The sequence below is a fragment of the Brachypodium distachyon genome, chromosome 2, assembly GCF_000005505.3.
Source record: "Brachypodium distachyon strain Bd21 chromosome 2, Brachypodium_distachyon_v3.0, whole genome shotgun sequence".
Classification (NCBI taxonomy): domain Eukaryota; kingdom Viridiplantae; phylum Streptophyta; class Magnoliopsida; order Poales; family Poaceae; genus Brachypodium; species Brachypodium distachyon.
The window spans coordinates 8,023,193-8,036,570 of NC_016132.3; the positions used below are offsets into that span (position 1 = coordinate 8,023,193).

Here is a 13,378-nt window from a genome sequence, read left to right on the forward strand (position 1 = left end):
TGCATGATTTTAAGCAAAAGACTCAAATATAAGTTGATGAATCAGAGACATTGGATTAGTATACAGATCTCACTTTATCCTTCATTTTTCATCATCCGTTTCGAATCTTAAAGCACAAATCTTATCTAATGGCTTAGCTGCCGAGGAATCAGTTTATTTCTAACAAAAAATCGGACAACTTAGATATATCAAAACAATAAAAGTACATTTTTGCCTGAGTTTAGTTTGGAAACTGACCTTTCTTTGAGGCGAAAACTAACTTTTTTTAAGCATGGAATGACGAGCTCACACCCATGGGCGCGAGGCCCAAAAACCTGGCTTCGAGCAGGCCAGCTTATATGGGCTAACCAGGCTAGTACAATTAGGCCGAATTATGCTCATGTGGATCTCAGGGCTCTCAAGGGCCTGTGCTGAGAAGCAAACGGCCCAGGCGTCCTGCGCTTCTTCCTCCATCGGAAGTTCGGAACACTCCCGTTGCTCCGAGCGGCGCGACATCCGAGCTTAACCCTACCCCAGCGCCCCCCTCTCTCTCTTTCTCCCCGGCTACCTGCGCGCGCGCGGCCGCCGTGATGGCCCTGTCGGCGACGAGGGAGGTGCTCATGCTTGAGGCGCCACCAGCCGAGGCGGCGGGGGTGCCGTGGCGCTCGCCGCCAGACGCGGAGGTGGTGGACGCGCTGCCCTATATCGACGGTGACTACGGCGACCCGTCGGTGAAGCGCGAGGTCGACCGCCTCGTTGAGGAAGAGATGCGCCGCGCGCACCGCAAGCCAGCCGACTTCCTCCGCGACCTGCCCCCCGTCCCCGCCTTTGGATTCGAGGTGGATTCCTCAGCCCCACTCCGTTGGTTTTTCGAGACCCTCATTTTCCCCTTTCGAGTGCGATCTGCGTTTAGGGTTCTAAGGAGGAGATAATTGGGGCCATGGTTTATATAGTTCTATACTTCAAAGGGATGCACTGAGGTTTTCGTTTTTTTTTTGTCATTTTATCTTTTCAACATAGTGTTAATATCTCGAACTTTAGGGTATTGTCACAAATTATGTCTGCAAAATTACGTTTCTTGTTAGAAAGTGTAGTATGCTAATAGGAGCTGAGGCATGTCTAGGACAAGGTTTCATTGTTGGATGTGTGCTTGGGGAACAACATAGCAGACCACCACATTCACTAGCCCTGAAAAAAGAACTCGCTTATGTTGGTTCGATCTTATGTTGTTGATGTTTATTTCTCAATGAATCGAGGTTACTTGTGAGCTAATGGTGTTGATATCTTTTGTTTCCATTCAACCAATCAATGAGAGCTGTATAACTATTAGCTTCATTTTTCATGCTAGAGGAAAATATTGACCTGCTGAAAATATTTTCCGGTTCTTGCATGGTTTCACTAATAAGCTGGCTTCCTGTGCCTTTGACTTTGCTGAAGTACTTACGAAGTATTGTACCACAGCTGCATCGCAAACAGTACTTCATCCAGTGCAAGATAGACATCATTTTAGGGACTTGGTTTTGGATTGCAACATTTGGCATTTTTAAGCAACATTCTCCACCAAATGTCAGTACTGATTTATTATGGTCAGTGGTGTTAGATAAATTAGTATGTACTCCCTCCAATCCATAATAAGTGTCTCAGATTTAGTACAACTTTGTACTAACTTTGTAAATCTGAGACTTATTATGGATCGGGGGGAGTAGTAATATGTGAAAATCTTGTTGCGCCAGAAGCTAAAACTACAAATAATCTGGACCAAAATTAACACATTATTTTGCACAATTCAATAGTATGACTAGAGGCAGCCAAGTTCAATGCATGAGGAATACAGTGACCAATGTATCTCAGAAAACCTGCCATGTACTAGCTGAACTACAACTAGATTGGAGGGGCATTCTCACATTGAAGGAAGAGTTCTTATGTGACTAGACGCATCCTGTTAATTCCTGTCTAATATGTTGTTTCAACTACTCCCTCCGTCCCAAAATTTGTGAGCACCTAGTCATTGTATAGATTCTTATACAAATCCACGTCACTTATTTTGGGACGGAGGGATACATGCTTGTAGAACAAGGTGGGTTCATACCTTATTTTCTGACATAGTTCGCCCGCAGTTAACTCTGTGTCTGCTACTCTAATGTCACTACCAGTAAGCAATTAATACATTCTTTTGCTGGAAATGCTGCGTAAAAATCTAACAAGTATATTTTCAAACTAAAACCAGCTCTGAACGACATGTGAACCTCATTGAGTAGTTCTGACATTCTTGGTTGTGTCTCAACAGAAGTAACGATTAGCTTATGTAGTTGGGTGTTCAGACAACAACCTTGTCATTGTTTGTGGCACCTGATGTTGGTTAACAGTTGAGTAAGTTGACTTGTTATGTTTCTTACGCGCAGATGAGGTCACATGCCCAACATAAAATGCATGTCTGATGGTACTTAATATAGACAAGTATTTGTAACCTGTGATTTTGTTCCATATTAGATGGTCAGTATGCACATTTGCAAATCTGTTAAATGCCTAAAGATTTTCTTGTGACATGTTTTGGTAATAGTGTATACATGGACACTTACAACTTGCGTGCTTTGATTATTTAGCATATAATATTTTCGATGTATTTCATGTTCTCATTTAGCATTTTCTGTCTTAGAACAATCCGATGCTTGCAAAAGAGTACGATCGTGTTCGAGCTGGCAAGCCACCTGCTACCATAGAGATGTCTCGGTATGGTTTGGAGCCACCTCCAGCGAACAAGAGGAATGATGTCGCTGCTTGGAGGCAGGCTTTACGGAATGCTCAGAGTCAGTTGCAGCATCAAATTATAAGGTAAGGCTGGTTACTGCATTTGAGGAATTACATCCTGTGAATCGGCATTTCTATTATAGAGATACACATTAAGAGCCTTTTTGTGAGCACTAAGACAGCTTCTTTGTTAATTGTAACGGTTCAAGTTGTGAAGATGAATGTTTTGTATTTATGAATTCATACTAAGGAGATGAGCTGCTATAGTCATTCTTAGAGTGATGTGGCCAGGATATCCACGGGACTGTTCCACACTCAAAACTGCATTAAGTAGGTGTCAATTAAAAATAAAATAGTCAAATAGAAATCAAATGAAAAAGGACACTGTATAACAAAAGAGATCTGCAGCCTATTTGAAATGATAAGCACTAATATCATTTGCGATGCAACAGCTGACTCTTCTATACATATAATCATTGGTAGAATGGAAGGCAGCATAGTGCTCCTAGTTATATTAGACACACTATAATAACCATTTCGTTGACAGTGCATGCTCCAGGTTTAGTCATATGATTTTGGTTGTCGCATGTAAGACTTTGAATATCTCAGCCTTCAGATGTTATTTTGGAGGTGCTGCTTCTCATTTGACCCTATGGTACTCATCATGTATTGTCTGCTACTGATGTCAAACGTACTTCGATTATTAGTTTTGATATGAAGTCAGTATTACAGGATTGAAAATTTGGAGCTTATGCTCAAGCATGGTGTTGAGGTTTGGAAGCTGCAGAACAGAAAAATGGAATCAATTTTGTCCAGGTAATTTGTTCTAATCATATGTCTTTGACAGTGCTTTATCACTTCTATATCAGAACTGTGCATTTCATTCGAGACTCAAGTTTGGTTTTTGGACTGTCATCAGTACTGTCCCATGTCGAAGGTGACAAAAAGAATGTATCTGTAGCTCTCACATGTGTGATGCATCAATGTTAGTGCAGCTTAGACATCCACTGGATTCTGAGGCACCTGCTTGATTATTTGTAGATGCTTTAAGTTGATATACTAGTTGTAGTTCCAGCACTATGTGGTAACTTGATACTTTGTAGGATGCAAAAAATGGCTGTGGAATACAATGAGAAGATAGAAATTGTCAACCGCGAGAGGAAATTCCACCAGGTAATTAACCGTTGGCCCATGCTTCTAAATTTGAATCATGCCCATACTGTACAGGAAACTGATAATCCGTTTTTGTTCAGCAAAACACTGGTGGACAGCTCCATGCCTTGACAATAGAATGGCAGGAGCTTTGTCAGAAAAATATAGCTATTCAAGCCGCCTGTGTTGATTTGCAGAATCAGATTGATCAGCTTAAACTTGAAGCTAAAGAGCAGTATGATCTCCCTCCCCTCCCATCCCCTCCCCTGCCCTCCCTCACTCTCTCCCTCTCTTCTTGTGTCATGACAAGTTCTTCGACAGGGGAATGCCAATGGATGATAGCACTGAAAATAACCCACAAGCATCAGTAGGGATCATGTGAGATTGTGAGGTACCATTTGTTATAAAAAATTGCAGTATTGTTCAGTCTGCTTTCCACTTAGCAGAATTCCTTAATTATTTTGACAAGTTAAGATCTTTCTACAGATACAAATGTAGGATGGAAGAAGCTTTGGCACTCCCATGAGATGTCAGCTAGACCTGCAACTCAGTTCCAGATACCTACCCAGGCTGCTACCATGTCAAATCCCATTTGTGGACTGTGTGATCTTTATGTCACGTGAGAACATGTGCTGCGGCTGGGGGACACCCGATAGAGAAACAGCTTAAATCCATGTATTTGTTGTCTGGTAGAGTGTTAGTTTTCTGTTGATTGCAAATGGGTGTCGACTTTTCAGGGTGTAAATTTGTACCTTAACATTAAGTATTGGCCGAAACTTTTGCCTATTTAGCACTGCTCGTTTCAGAAAATTATACTGCGCCTTGCAGCCATCTTGTCTAAACTTCATTGCCTTGCTCTGGGGTTTATAGGCTGGTGCTAATTGTCTGCATTTGTAGTTTCATGCTCCTTTCGTTCAACAAAAGATGTCTAAACTTTGATTAAATTTGAATGCATCTATACATTAAATCATGTCTAGATACATTTAAATTTTGACAAACTTGAGACATCCTTTGTTGGACCGCGGGAATATGTCTTTTGCCGTCCAGATTTCCTACCGTATGTCCTAGCACCCGTATATATACATACGTCAGTTCTGTCTTCTTTAGGCGACTGCTAATATTTTTCTTTCATGACTTAGACGTGGTTAAAAGCAAAATTAGTGCAATGAGGCGTCACATATCAGTGTATCAGAATCTGGGTGACATATTGATTTGTATACTTTGTCCCTTTCTGAGACGTGGCATTGTTCCTTTCTGCAGAAAAAATATTCAAAGGTATTTTCCCCAATATATTTTAGGTGTCTTGTTGCTCCTTGTCCTTGTTCTCCTCACTGGCATGTGGGTCCACATTTTCTTTTTCAAATGTAGCGCCACCTGGGCCCTAGACACATCGTCCCGAGCCCTGACATGGTTCTAGCTTCTAGCGCCGCAACACGGCCGAAGCTACACTCCAAGCTTCCCCCATTCCCAAATCTCGCCCAAACCATGGCGACGATGGTCGCCGCTTGCCACTCCCCAGCTCGCCTCTCAGTCTCCTGCTCTTCCTCCTCGTCGGCTCGCCCGCTGCGCGTGGCCGTGGTGGGCGGCGGGCCTGCCGGCGCGTCGGCGGCCGAGGCGCTGGCCTCCGCGGGCGCCCAGGCGTTCCTCCTGGAGCGCAGCCCGGCGGGGGCCAAGCCCTGCGGCGGCGCCATCCCGCTCTGCATGCTGGACGAGTTCTCCATCCCTCTGGAGCTTGTCGACCGCCGCGTCACCCGCATGCGCGTCCTCTCCCCCTCCAACCTCGCCGCCGACTTCTCCAAGACGCTCCCCCCGGGCGCGCACATCCCCATGCTCCGCCGCGAGGTGCTCGACTCCTTCCTCCGCCGCCGCGCCGCCGACGCTGGCGCCACCCTCGTCCCGGGCCTCGTCACCTCCCTCTCCCTCCCCGCGGGGCCCTCCGACCCCTACCTCGTCCACTACATCTCCTCCGCCGCCGCCGACGGCCGGAGCGTGCTGGAGGTGGACGCCGTGGTGGGCGCGGACGGCGCCAACAGCCGGGTCGCACGCGAGGTCGGCGCCGGCGGGTACTCGACGGCCATCGCCTTCCAGGAGCGCATCCGGCTCCCCGACGCGGCCATGGGGTACTACGACGACCTGGCCGAGATGTACGTGGGCGGGGACGTGTCCCCGGACTTCTACGGCTGGGTGTTCCCCAAGTGCGACCACGTGGCCGTCGGCACGGGCACCGTGGCCGCCAAGCCAGACATCAAGAAATTCCAGGCCGGCATCCGCGCGCGGGCCGGGCCGAAGATCGCGGGGGGGAAGGTGATCAAGGTGGAGGCCCACCCGATCCCGGAGCACCCGCGCCCGCGCCGCGTGGTCGGCCGCGTGGCGCTCGTGGGCGACGCGGCGGGGTACGTCACCCGGTGCTCCGGGGAAGGCATCTACTTCGCGGCCAAGTCCGGGAGGCTCTGCGGGCAGGCCATGGCGGATGAGTGGCGGGTGACCGGGAAGGTGACCGAGGGCGGGATCAGGCAAGGGTACCTCCGGGCTTGGGACGACGAGTTCCTGCTGACGTTCCGGTTCCTGGACCTGCTGCAGCGGGTGTTCTACGGGGGCAACGCGGGGCGGGAGGCGCTGGTGGAGATGTGCGCCGACGAGCACGTGCAGCGGCGGACGTTCGACTGCTACCTCAACAAGCGGATGGCGCCGGGGGAGCCGTGGGCCGACCTCCAGCTGCTCTGGCGCACGGCCGGCAGCATGGTGCGCTGCAGCGTACTCGGCAAGGAGGTCCAGCGCCTCCGCCGGCTCGAGATGCTGCAGCAGGCTACCTGAAATGTGTAATCCTTGTGTACTTGAGCAATAACGTGGTGAGTGTGCTGTGTAGCATTTCTGATCTGTATTGGCTGTTTGGCTGCATGTAATGCAAGCATGCGAGTCTCAATTTGGTAATCGGGGTAGCCTTTTTTAGGCCCTTTTATGTTTGGTATGGGGAATTTTTATGAAATGCAACCACTGGCCACTACTTTACCCTATGTATTTTTTTCGTCTCTGTCACCCACTTTACCTTGCGAATGCGAATGGCCAGTTTGATCGCGTTTGCTGGCCACTAGGTACATGTAATGTAATGCAGCTTGAACGATGTGATACTGATTGGACATATCGTCACTCCACTGGAATAGCCGAATAGATGAAAACTCTATCGTCTCTGATGTCTAAGCAGTGGCAAGCTTCAGCATTTTGCTTTCAGATCTTTTGATTTATTTTCTGTCCGAAAATAAGTGACTTAGATCATGTATACAAATCCAAGTCACCTATTTTCGGACGGAGCTGAGTACCATACAACCTAAAATTATGCAAATTTGCTATCTACGTCAATGTAATGGTATAACTCTTGGCTGTTGACTTTACACTTTGTAAATGTTTTACATCTCTTGTAAACCATAAATGATTAAAATTGAATAGACACCACTGCTTTATAACGAAATTATCCACACGTTATGGTTCTCCTTTGTTTCAGAACATCAGTTTCTTGCCACAAATAAATCATTGCACAAATATTAGAGCAGCCATGGAACAGTTGGATAAAATATGCAAATTTACAGGACCAGTGGCATCCTAGTCCAGCCGTATACAGTTTGAACTAGAAATCTGGAATGATGCAATTTCAACAGCACGCACACATGATAATTGCAGGTTCCAGGCACAAAAGCACATCTAGACCTTGGAAGTACAGTACAATTTGTGCAACACATTTTACCAATCTAAAAACGAGGACAAATAGATACATATATTCTCATCAATAAACAAAAACTAGGTACACTCTTCCCAAAACTGTATTTCATTATTCCCATTCATCACCTAATCTAAAACAGACTGAAATAAAAATACAAATTACCAAAAAGACAGTCCATAAGGTCATGTTCTCTGAACTGAAGCTAATCATTCAATGGTGAATCCAAATCTTTCTTCAGCCTGGAAATTACGGTGTCAGCACGGTTGTAGTAATCACCCCAATCTGTAGAACTAGGATGTATTTCTTTCAAGGAGAGCCTGTCACTGGGCAGGCAGTAACCGGGGGAGCTCCATTATATTTCACAGATCTGTCTATAGCATAGTGGTAAACCTTTTGGAGAACTTGTGAGGTCAATATATGCTTCCATTCAAATAAAGTCTTGTAAGGTGAATGCTTGTACTAAATCTAGTTAAAGCTGTGGTGCCACTAAAGAAATCAACTGACTGCCTTACTTGATTCTAATGCCTCTACCGCAAGTTAGGACCAATCTAAAAAATGTGCCATCTAAACCCTAGAATACTACCTGGGAAAGGCAGAACAAAGAAAAGTGGAGCATGAAAAGAGGTAGTGTGTTAGCTCCCCGAGCCTTAAGGTTCAGTAATATTATTTTCCTAGCTTGTTTTCTCCTGATTTTCTTGCATTAACTTTTCCAGTTCCTTTTGCCCAGTAGATATCAGTATCTTCACAGTGTCGAATGCAGTGAGTTTAATGCTGCATGGATATAACAAACTTGTGAGAGAAGATCATTATATAGCAATTTAAATCTGATGGTAGCAAACAGTGCTGTTGTAGCAAAATAAACTATTTTTCACATAGTGACAAAAGGGCACCTGCTATTTGGTAGATTTTTCAACGCGTTTGGCACAAAACCTCTGTATAATCCAACTAGACCATCACGCTCCACAATGCCTACATTCAGCATTAAAGCAGTCAAACAGTGTCACTTTAGCCCATAAAGAACAGGCTAAAGGGGCAAATGAGTACTCCCTCCGTTCCTAAATACTTGTCGTGGTTTTAGTGCAAATTTGCACTAAAACCACGGCACTAAAACCACAACAAGTATTTAGGAACGGAGGGAGTACATAGCATGGAAGGAGAGGCAAATAAGATAGTTCATATTGAGGCTGCTCTGTAAAACTCCCTCCGTTCATAAATATAAGATGTTCTAGCTTTGTCCTAGTGTGACTTAAGACAAAGCTACAACCTCTTATATTTAGTAACAGAGGTAGTAATATGCGAAAGCTGCTGCGTTGTGACATACACAAGACTAGTGAAATTCAAATCAGCTACCTGGAATAGCATCGAAAATTGTATTATATGGCGAGCCTTTCATTTGCATCTGCCTTCTAACAGTGTCCAAAGGATAGCACATCAAAGTTGCAAATGTCGCTGAAAGAAGAGCAGTTGCTAGAGATGTCTCTGGTCTACTCTTGTACTTCTCTGGTACAGATTTCTTCATTCTTCCATACAGATATGATGAGTAGGATGTCAAAAAAAATGTGAGATAAATATCTTATCTAAACCTGAGATTGTTTCGTATATCATAGTAAGATGTAGAAGAAAGAATCTCACAAGTCAAAAACACAGAAGTTTACAGCAATGTAAGGTGCAATTCCTATCAGTGATGGACCGAGGCCTCCATAGAAGGAAGCTAAACCTTCTTCTCTCAGCATGTTAAGAGCAACCTACGAAGTCATTGTCGTCATGTAATGCCAAATTCCAGATACAGAAATCTGTTCTTGTAAAAGTTGTTACCTGCGACATAGTACTATGTCCAGATTGAACAGCTAACCTAAGCCGTAGGACATCGAGTGGGTAAGTCACCTATCAGCAAGTACACATAGAAAATTTAGAAAATGATAAACAATGAACGAGTTCTGAAATTCTTGAGGAACATCTACAACCTAATGAGCAAAACACAACCAGTTATGTCCATACTACCTAAGCAATAAAACTAAAAATACACGAGAATTAATAAATATAAAAATAGATTACTAGTGTAGATGTCATGCCCGCACAAGCACCAGCAGCAAGTCTCCCAAACACAGTAAGGTCACCATCCTTCCTCCGAAATAATTTCTGAATACAGACCAGCGTCATTGTAAATAAATAAATAAATAAATAAACATACTCACGATCATAGGAACACAAACTAGACAAGTGCTAGATAAGTGAATAATAGTAGCAAGGAGTAGTTATGACCTTGTAAACTTCATATGAGAACAGCTGCACTGCACTATAAGGAATTATGCGGATAACCTGGATGAGTTTATGGAGAATAAGCAAAGTCAACACAGGGTCACTAGATAAACCATGCATCAGTAACAAATTCAAAATTTGCATGATAGGTAATATCAAGCACCTGTGGAAGATTGCCCTTCCAGTAACCCTTTAGACCCTCCTCCTTCCCTATCTCTGCCATAGCCTAAATAATTGGAGATGTATAAGATTACATGATTACCTATATATGTGAGTACAAGTATCTACTACAGAAAATGCAGTGATACAAAGCTATCGCCCTCTCCTATCTGTTCTCACTGGAAATTTCAAGTTCATTCATCCACAAGAAATGGTTAATATTTGTATTTCCGTCTAAAAAGGGAAGTTAACCTCACATAACATGGAAACTTGTTAAACTGGAAATGAAAACCAGACACTACCATGGTTGACTGTATTCAACTAATCAAAGCATCATCTGAAATCTGTTAATATCTGATGTCATATTTGTTTCTGTCAGTAGGTAGCACTCACAATATTAACTAGGACTGGCATCTCCAGTGCAGGGCTAAAGAGTGACATGGATGAAAGCTATTCAACAAAGGAAATGATCCGTGCTAAACCCCAAAAGAAATAGACACAGGCAAATGATTAAAGGATGGAAGAACTCGAGCTCTTGCCACATAGAGCGAAACATAACTTAGTGATTATGAAACATCCATGTGTGATGCCACAGTACGCCTTTTGATCTTAATTTATTTCTACCAGAGCCTTTATCTCAAGTTCTGGATTGCCTATTTCTTTGTAGTACAGCAAACCATATTTTTTATTTTGGTTAATTCCAATCAGTTTACTCATGACTATCGAGTTGATGCAAAGAATGTTGTCTGAGTTACAGTGATGTATCTGAAAGCTACATTTCTGAATCTCCCACATAACCATAAAACTTGTAAAGGCTCGCATTAAACAAATCAAAAATTCACAACATCTGTATTCAGTCGTGAGTTTGCCACACTAAACAGAACGCAGCAAGAGAGGATGCGGCATTGTTACCTCGAGGAACCCAATTCCCCTCTTGGTGCTCTCACCCGCCACCCGAACGCTATGGGTCTGCAAGGAGAATAAGAAGAAACGCGGGTTAGAAACACGAGCCATCCATCTAGCACTCAGCATGAACCGAGGGGTGGGAGTCGGAATTAGGCCGCATGCCTGCATCAGGAGCTTGACGCGGTCGAGCGGCGCAGTGACCGTCTTGGCGACGGCGCCCGCCCCGGCACCGGCGGCGAAGAGCGCGACGCTGCTGGGCACCAGCGCCAGCGCTGCCAAGGGGTGCTTCAGCAGCTGCGCCACGGGCGGCAACTTGCCCTTGTTCCCGGAACCCTCGACCACAGCCACCACCGAGGACGGCCTCTCCTTCTCCTCCTCGTCCGCCTTGACGACGGTCTCCCCGCCGTGGCGGACGGAGAGGCACGCGAAGGCGGGTGGCGGGGAAGAGCGGCCCCACGGGGAGCCACCCGCGCGGAGGAGGAGCGTGGTCGCGTGCGCGTGCGCGGGCGGCGGGCGCCAGGAGTCGCATGCCTCCACTCGCCGGTGGCTCATCGTGGCCTCGTGGGGATTATGCGGAGGCGGCCTGGATCTGCGAGCCCGCGAGAATCGGAGGAACTCGGGGAAGGGAGGAAGGAGGAGGGAGGGGATAAGGAGAGCACGAGGAATGTCGCCGAATTGTTAAACCCCCGCGCCGCTCCGGTGCTTGTAGTAGGTGGCAAGTGGCAAAGACCAACGAGCAACAAGGGTCTCGCAAATGTCTGGAAAAGGATTTATATCGTGCGCACGTATAGACTTTACTCGAAACTAATATTCCCTCCTAACTTTGCGTACATATGCATAAGTCAAAGTTGTACTTCCTCCGTTTCATATTAAATAACTTTCTATTATATGTATATAGATTTTTTTACGCATAGATATATCCGTATTTAGACAAATTTAAGTTACTTGGAACGGGAAGGAGTAATACTTAGGTTTGATTTGGCATTGCTGAGCTGCAGAGTTTATTTTATGATCTGCTTTTGTAAGTAGAAAAATACACACAAAAACAAAAACAGTTAGTTGGCCAAATAAAAAAAATAATGAAGAATTGTTTGGAAAAGATGGATTATCATGCCAAACGCAGCCTAGCATGCAGCTAGCGTGCCTTCATGTCAATTGTCGATCAAACAACACTTTTTAGAGAAAGAAACTCCTGATTTCATTAACAAAATCACACAAAACAACATATCAATACACGATCAAACAACATATTAATTTGTTGATCAAACAACATATCAATCCATGGTTGTAAAAATTACTTCTCCCTTTGATTTCCTTTTGCCTACTTAATTAGACCGGGCCAGCTAGCTTGATTGGGCGTATATATGTGCCATTAAGTATGTATATAAACTGTTGATGGTGACAAACAATGATACATATGATGCTTGATTTGCAGGATCCATGCTTGTTGCTAACCGGCCCGTCTCGTGCAATTGTGTACCTTGACCCTGTTTACTTTGAGATCCAACTCAAGGTAAAGGGAGAGTCAGAATCTCAAGACGAAGCGTTGATCCACAAATCCTTGGCGTACAACGGTTCTGTTGGTCCTTTCGGCACGAAATGGTCCAATGAACTTTGCACAATAAGCTTGCACTTTAGGTGACTTTTTCGATCGGTCCAGGCCACTATCATGAGCGTGCAGGTTGCTTCTGCGTCCCGCTGGCCTAGTGAATATGGATGGCAGGTCGTTTGCCGTGCCCCTGGCGATGACGACGACGACGAATTCGTGCTACTTGATTTTCCAGATGGAACTAGGAAGGTGCCGGTAATTGATGCAGGTGGTTACCTTCTTCTGTCAAGGCGTGTTGTTTCGGTAGAGCTAGATGAAGACATGATGGTTTCTGTAAACGCCTGCCCAGTATACTGGTGACATTGTTGCTTCGGGTGATGTTGTGTTTAAGCCTCACCGAAGCAACATAGTTCGTGGTAGATGCCGCCTTGGCAACAAGTGTGTGGTGGATGTTGTGGTTGCTTGGTCTCTCCTTATTAGGGAAAAGCTGCATCTCACTCTAAAATAAGAGGGTGCTCGTCCTAGCTTTGCTCTAACAGCTCGTTTGGCGACCCTCTTTTCATTTCTAACTTTTGATAGAATTTCATTTGGTTGAATTTGAATTCTGAGTTCAAAAATCATGTTTGTCTACCACATGGATTTGTAGAGTGAGAGACAATCTAAAGAAATGATGGCTTTTAAAAATGAATTGAGGTTAGTAGTAGTGTGATTCCATGAAATTGCAAATTCACGTAGCCAATTCCGTGTCAACCAAACAACTTAGTTTCCAAAATTCAAAATGAATTTCACAATTCTATCCCCAAATGATGAGTGCCAAATGGACTGTAATGTCCCTAAATGATGGTTGCCAAATGGGCTGTAATGGAACTTGCCGGCCGGCTTGAACATGACCCAAACTATTCGATCATTCC

At 44.9% G+C, this 13,378-nt stretch overlaps 3 protein-coding genes across 4 annotated transcripts; 2 read left to right on the forward strand and 1 right to left on the reverse strand.

Moving 5' to 3' along the window:
• The first annotated feature begins 395 nt into the window (after window positions 1-395).
• LOC100836755 (pre-mRNA-splicing factor SPF27 homolog) lies at window positions 396-4,710 on the forward strand. Of its 2 annotated transcripts, none has more exons than XM_010232444.2 (7): window positions 396-818; window positions 2,636-2,811; window positions 3,460-3,543; window positions 3,831-3,900; window positions 3,981-4,114; window positions 4,201-4,270; window positions 4,354-4,710. In XM_010232444.2, the coding sequence occupies exons 1-6, from the start codon at window positions 570-572 to the stop codon at window positions 4,259-4,261; spliced, it is 774 nt and encodes a 257-aa protein (XP_010230746.1). In that variant the 5' UTR covers window positions 396-569; the 3' UTR covers window positions 4,262-4,270; window positions 4,354-4,710. The 2 variants fall into 2 exon arrangements, with proteins under 2 accessions (XP_010230746.1, XP_003566740.1); XM_003566692.3 differs by having other exon boundaries at window positions 4,366-4,710.
• A 561-nt stretch (window positions 4,711-5,271) lies between these two features.
• Window positions 5,272-6,897, forward strand: LOC100821798 (geranylgeranyl diphosphate reductase). Its single transcript, XM_003565576.4, has one exon. It carries the CDS (start codon window positions 5,287-5,289, stop codon window positions 6,691-6,693), a length of 1,407 nt encoding a protein of 468 aa, XP_003565624.2. The 5' UTR covers window positions 5,272-5,286; the 3' UTR covers window positions 6,694-6,897.
• Window positions 6,898-7,523: 626 nt separating this feature from the next.
• On the reverse strand, window positions 7,524-11,634 carry LOC100838581 (probable envelope ADP,ATP carrier protein, chloroplastic). The gene is made up of 10 exons (XM_003566694.4): window positions 11,081-11,634; window positions 10,925-10,981; window positions 10,017-10,079; window positions 9,857-9,913; window positions 9,650-9,733; window positions 9,410-9,478; window positions 9,227-9,339; window positions 8,945-9,114; window positions 8,485-8,563; window positions 7,524-8,365 (listed from the first exon to the last, which is right to left on the reverse strand). The coding sequence occupies exons 1-10, from the start codon at window positions 11,468-11,470 to the stop codon at window positions 8,266-8,268; spliced, it is 1,182 nt and encodes a 393-aa protein (XP_003566742.1). The 5' UTR covers window positions 11,471-11,634; the 3' UTR covers window positions 7,524-8,265.
• Between the last annotated feature and the right edge of the window lie 1,744 nt (window positions 11,635-13,378).

Excerpts from the sequence above, each read along its gene's own strand:
- LOC100836755 (XM_010232444.2), top strand. The coding sequence starts at position 570 with ATGGCCCTGTCGGCGACGAGGGAGGTGCTCATGCTTGAGGCGCCACCA. Across the intron at positions 819-2,635 it reads TCCCCGCCTTTGGATTCGAG|AACAATCCGATGCTTGCAAA; the intron begins GTGGATTCCTCA and ends TTTCTGTCTTAG. Across the intron at positions 2,812-3,459 it reads TTGCAGCATCAAATTATAAG|GATTGAAAATTTGGAGCTTA; the intron begins GTAAGGCTGGTT and ends TCAGTATTACAG.
- LOC100821798 (XM_003565576.4), top strand. The coding sequence starts at position 5,287 with ATGGTTCTAGCTTCTAGCGCCGCAACACGGCCGAAGCTACACTCCAAG.
- LOC100838581 (XM_003566694.4), bottom strand. The coding sequence starts at position 11,470 with ATGAGCCACCGGCGAGTGGAGGCATGCGACTCCTGGCGCCCGCCGCCC. Across the intron at positions 10,982-11,080 it reads GCGTCAAGCTCCTGATGCAG|ACCCATAGCGTTCGGGTGGC; the intron begins GCATGCGGCCTA and ends TTCTCCTTGCAG. Across the intron at positions 8,564-8,944 it reads AATTTTCGATGCTATTCCAG|GCATTGTGGAGCGTGATGGT; the intron begins GTAGCTGATTTG and ends TGCTGAATGTAG.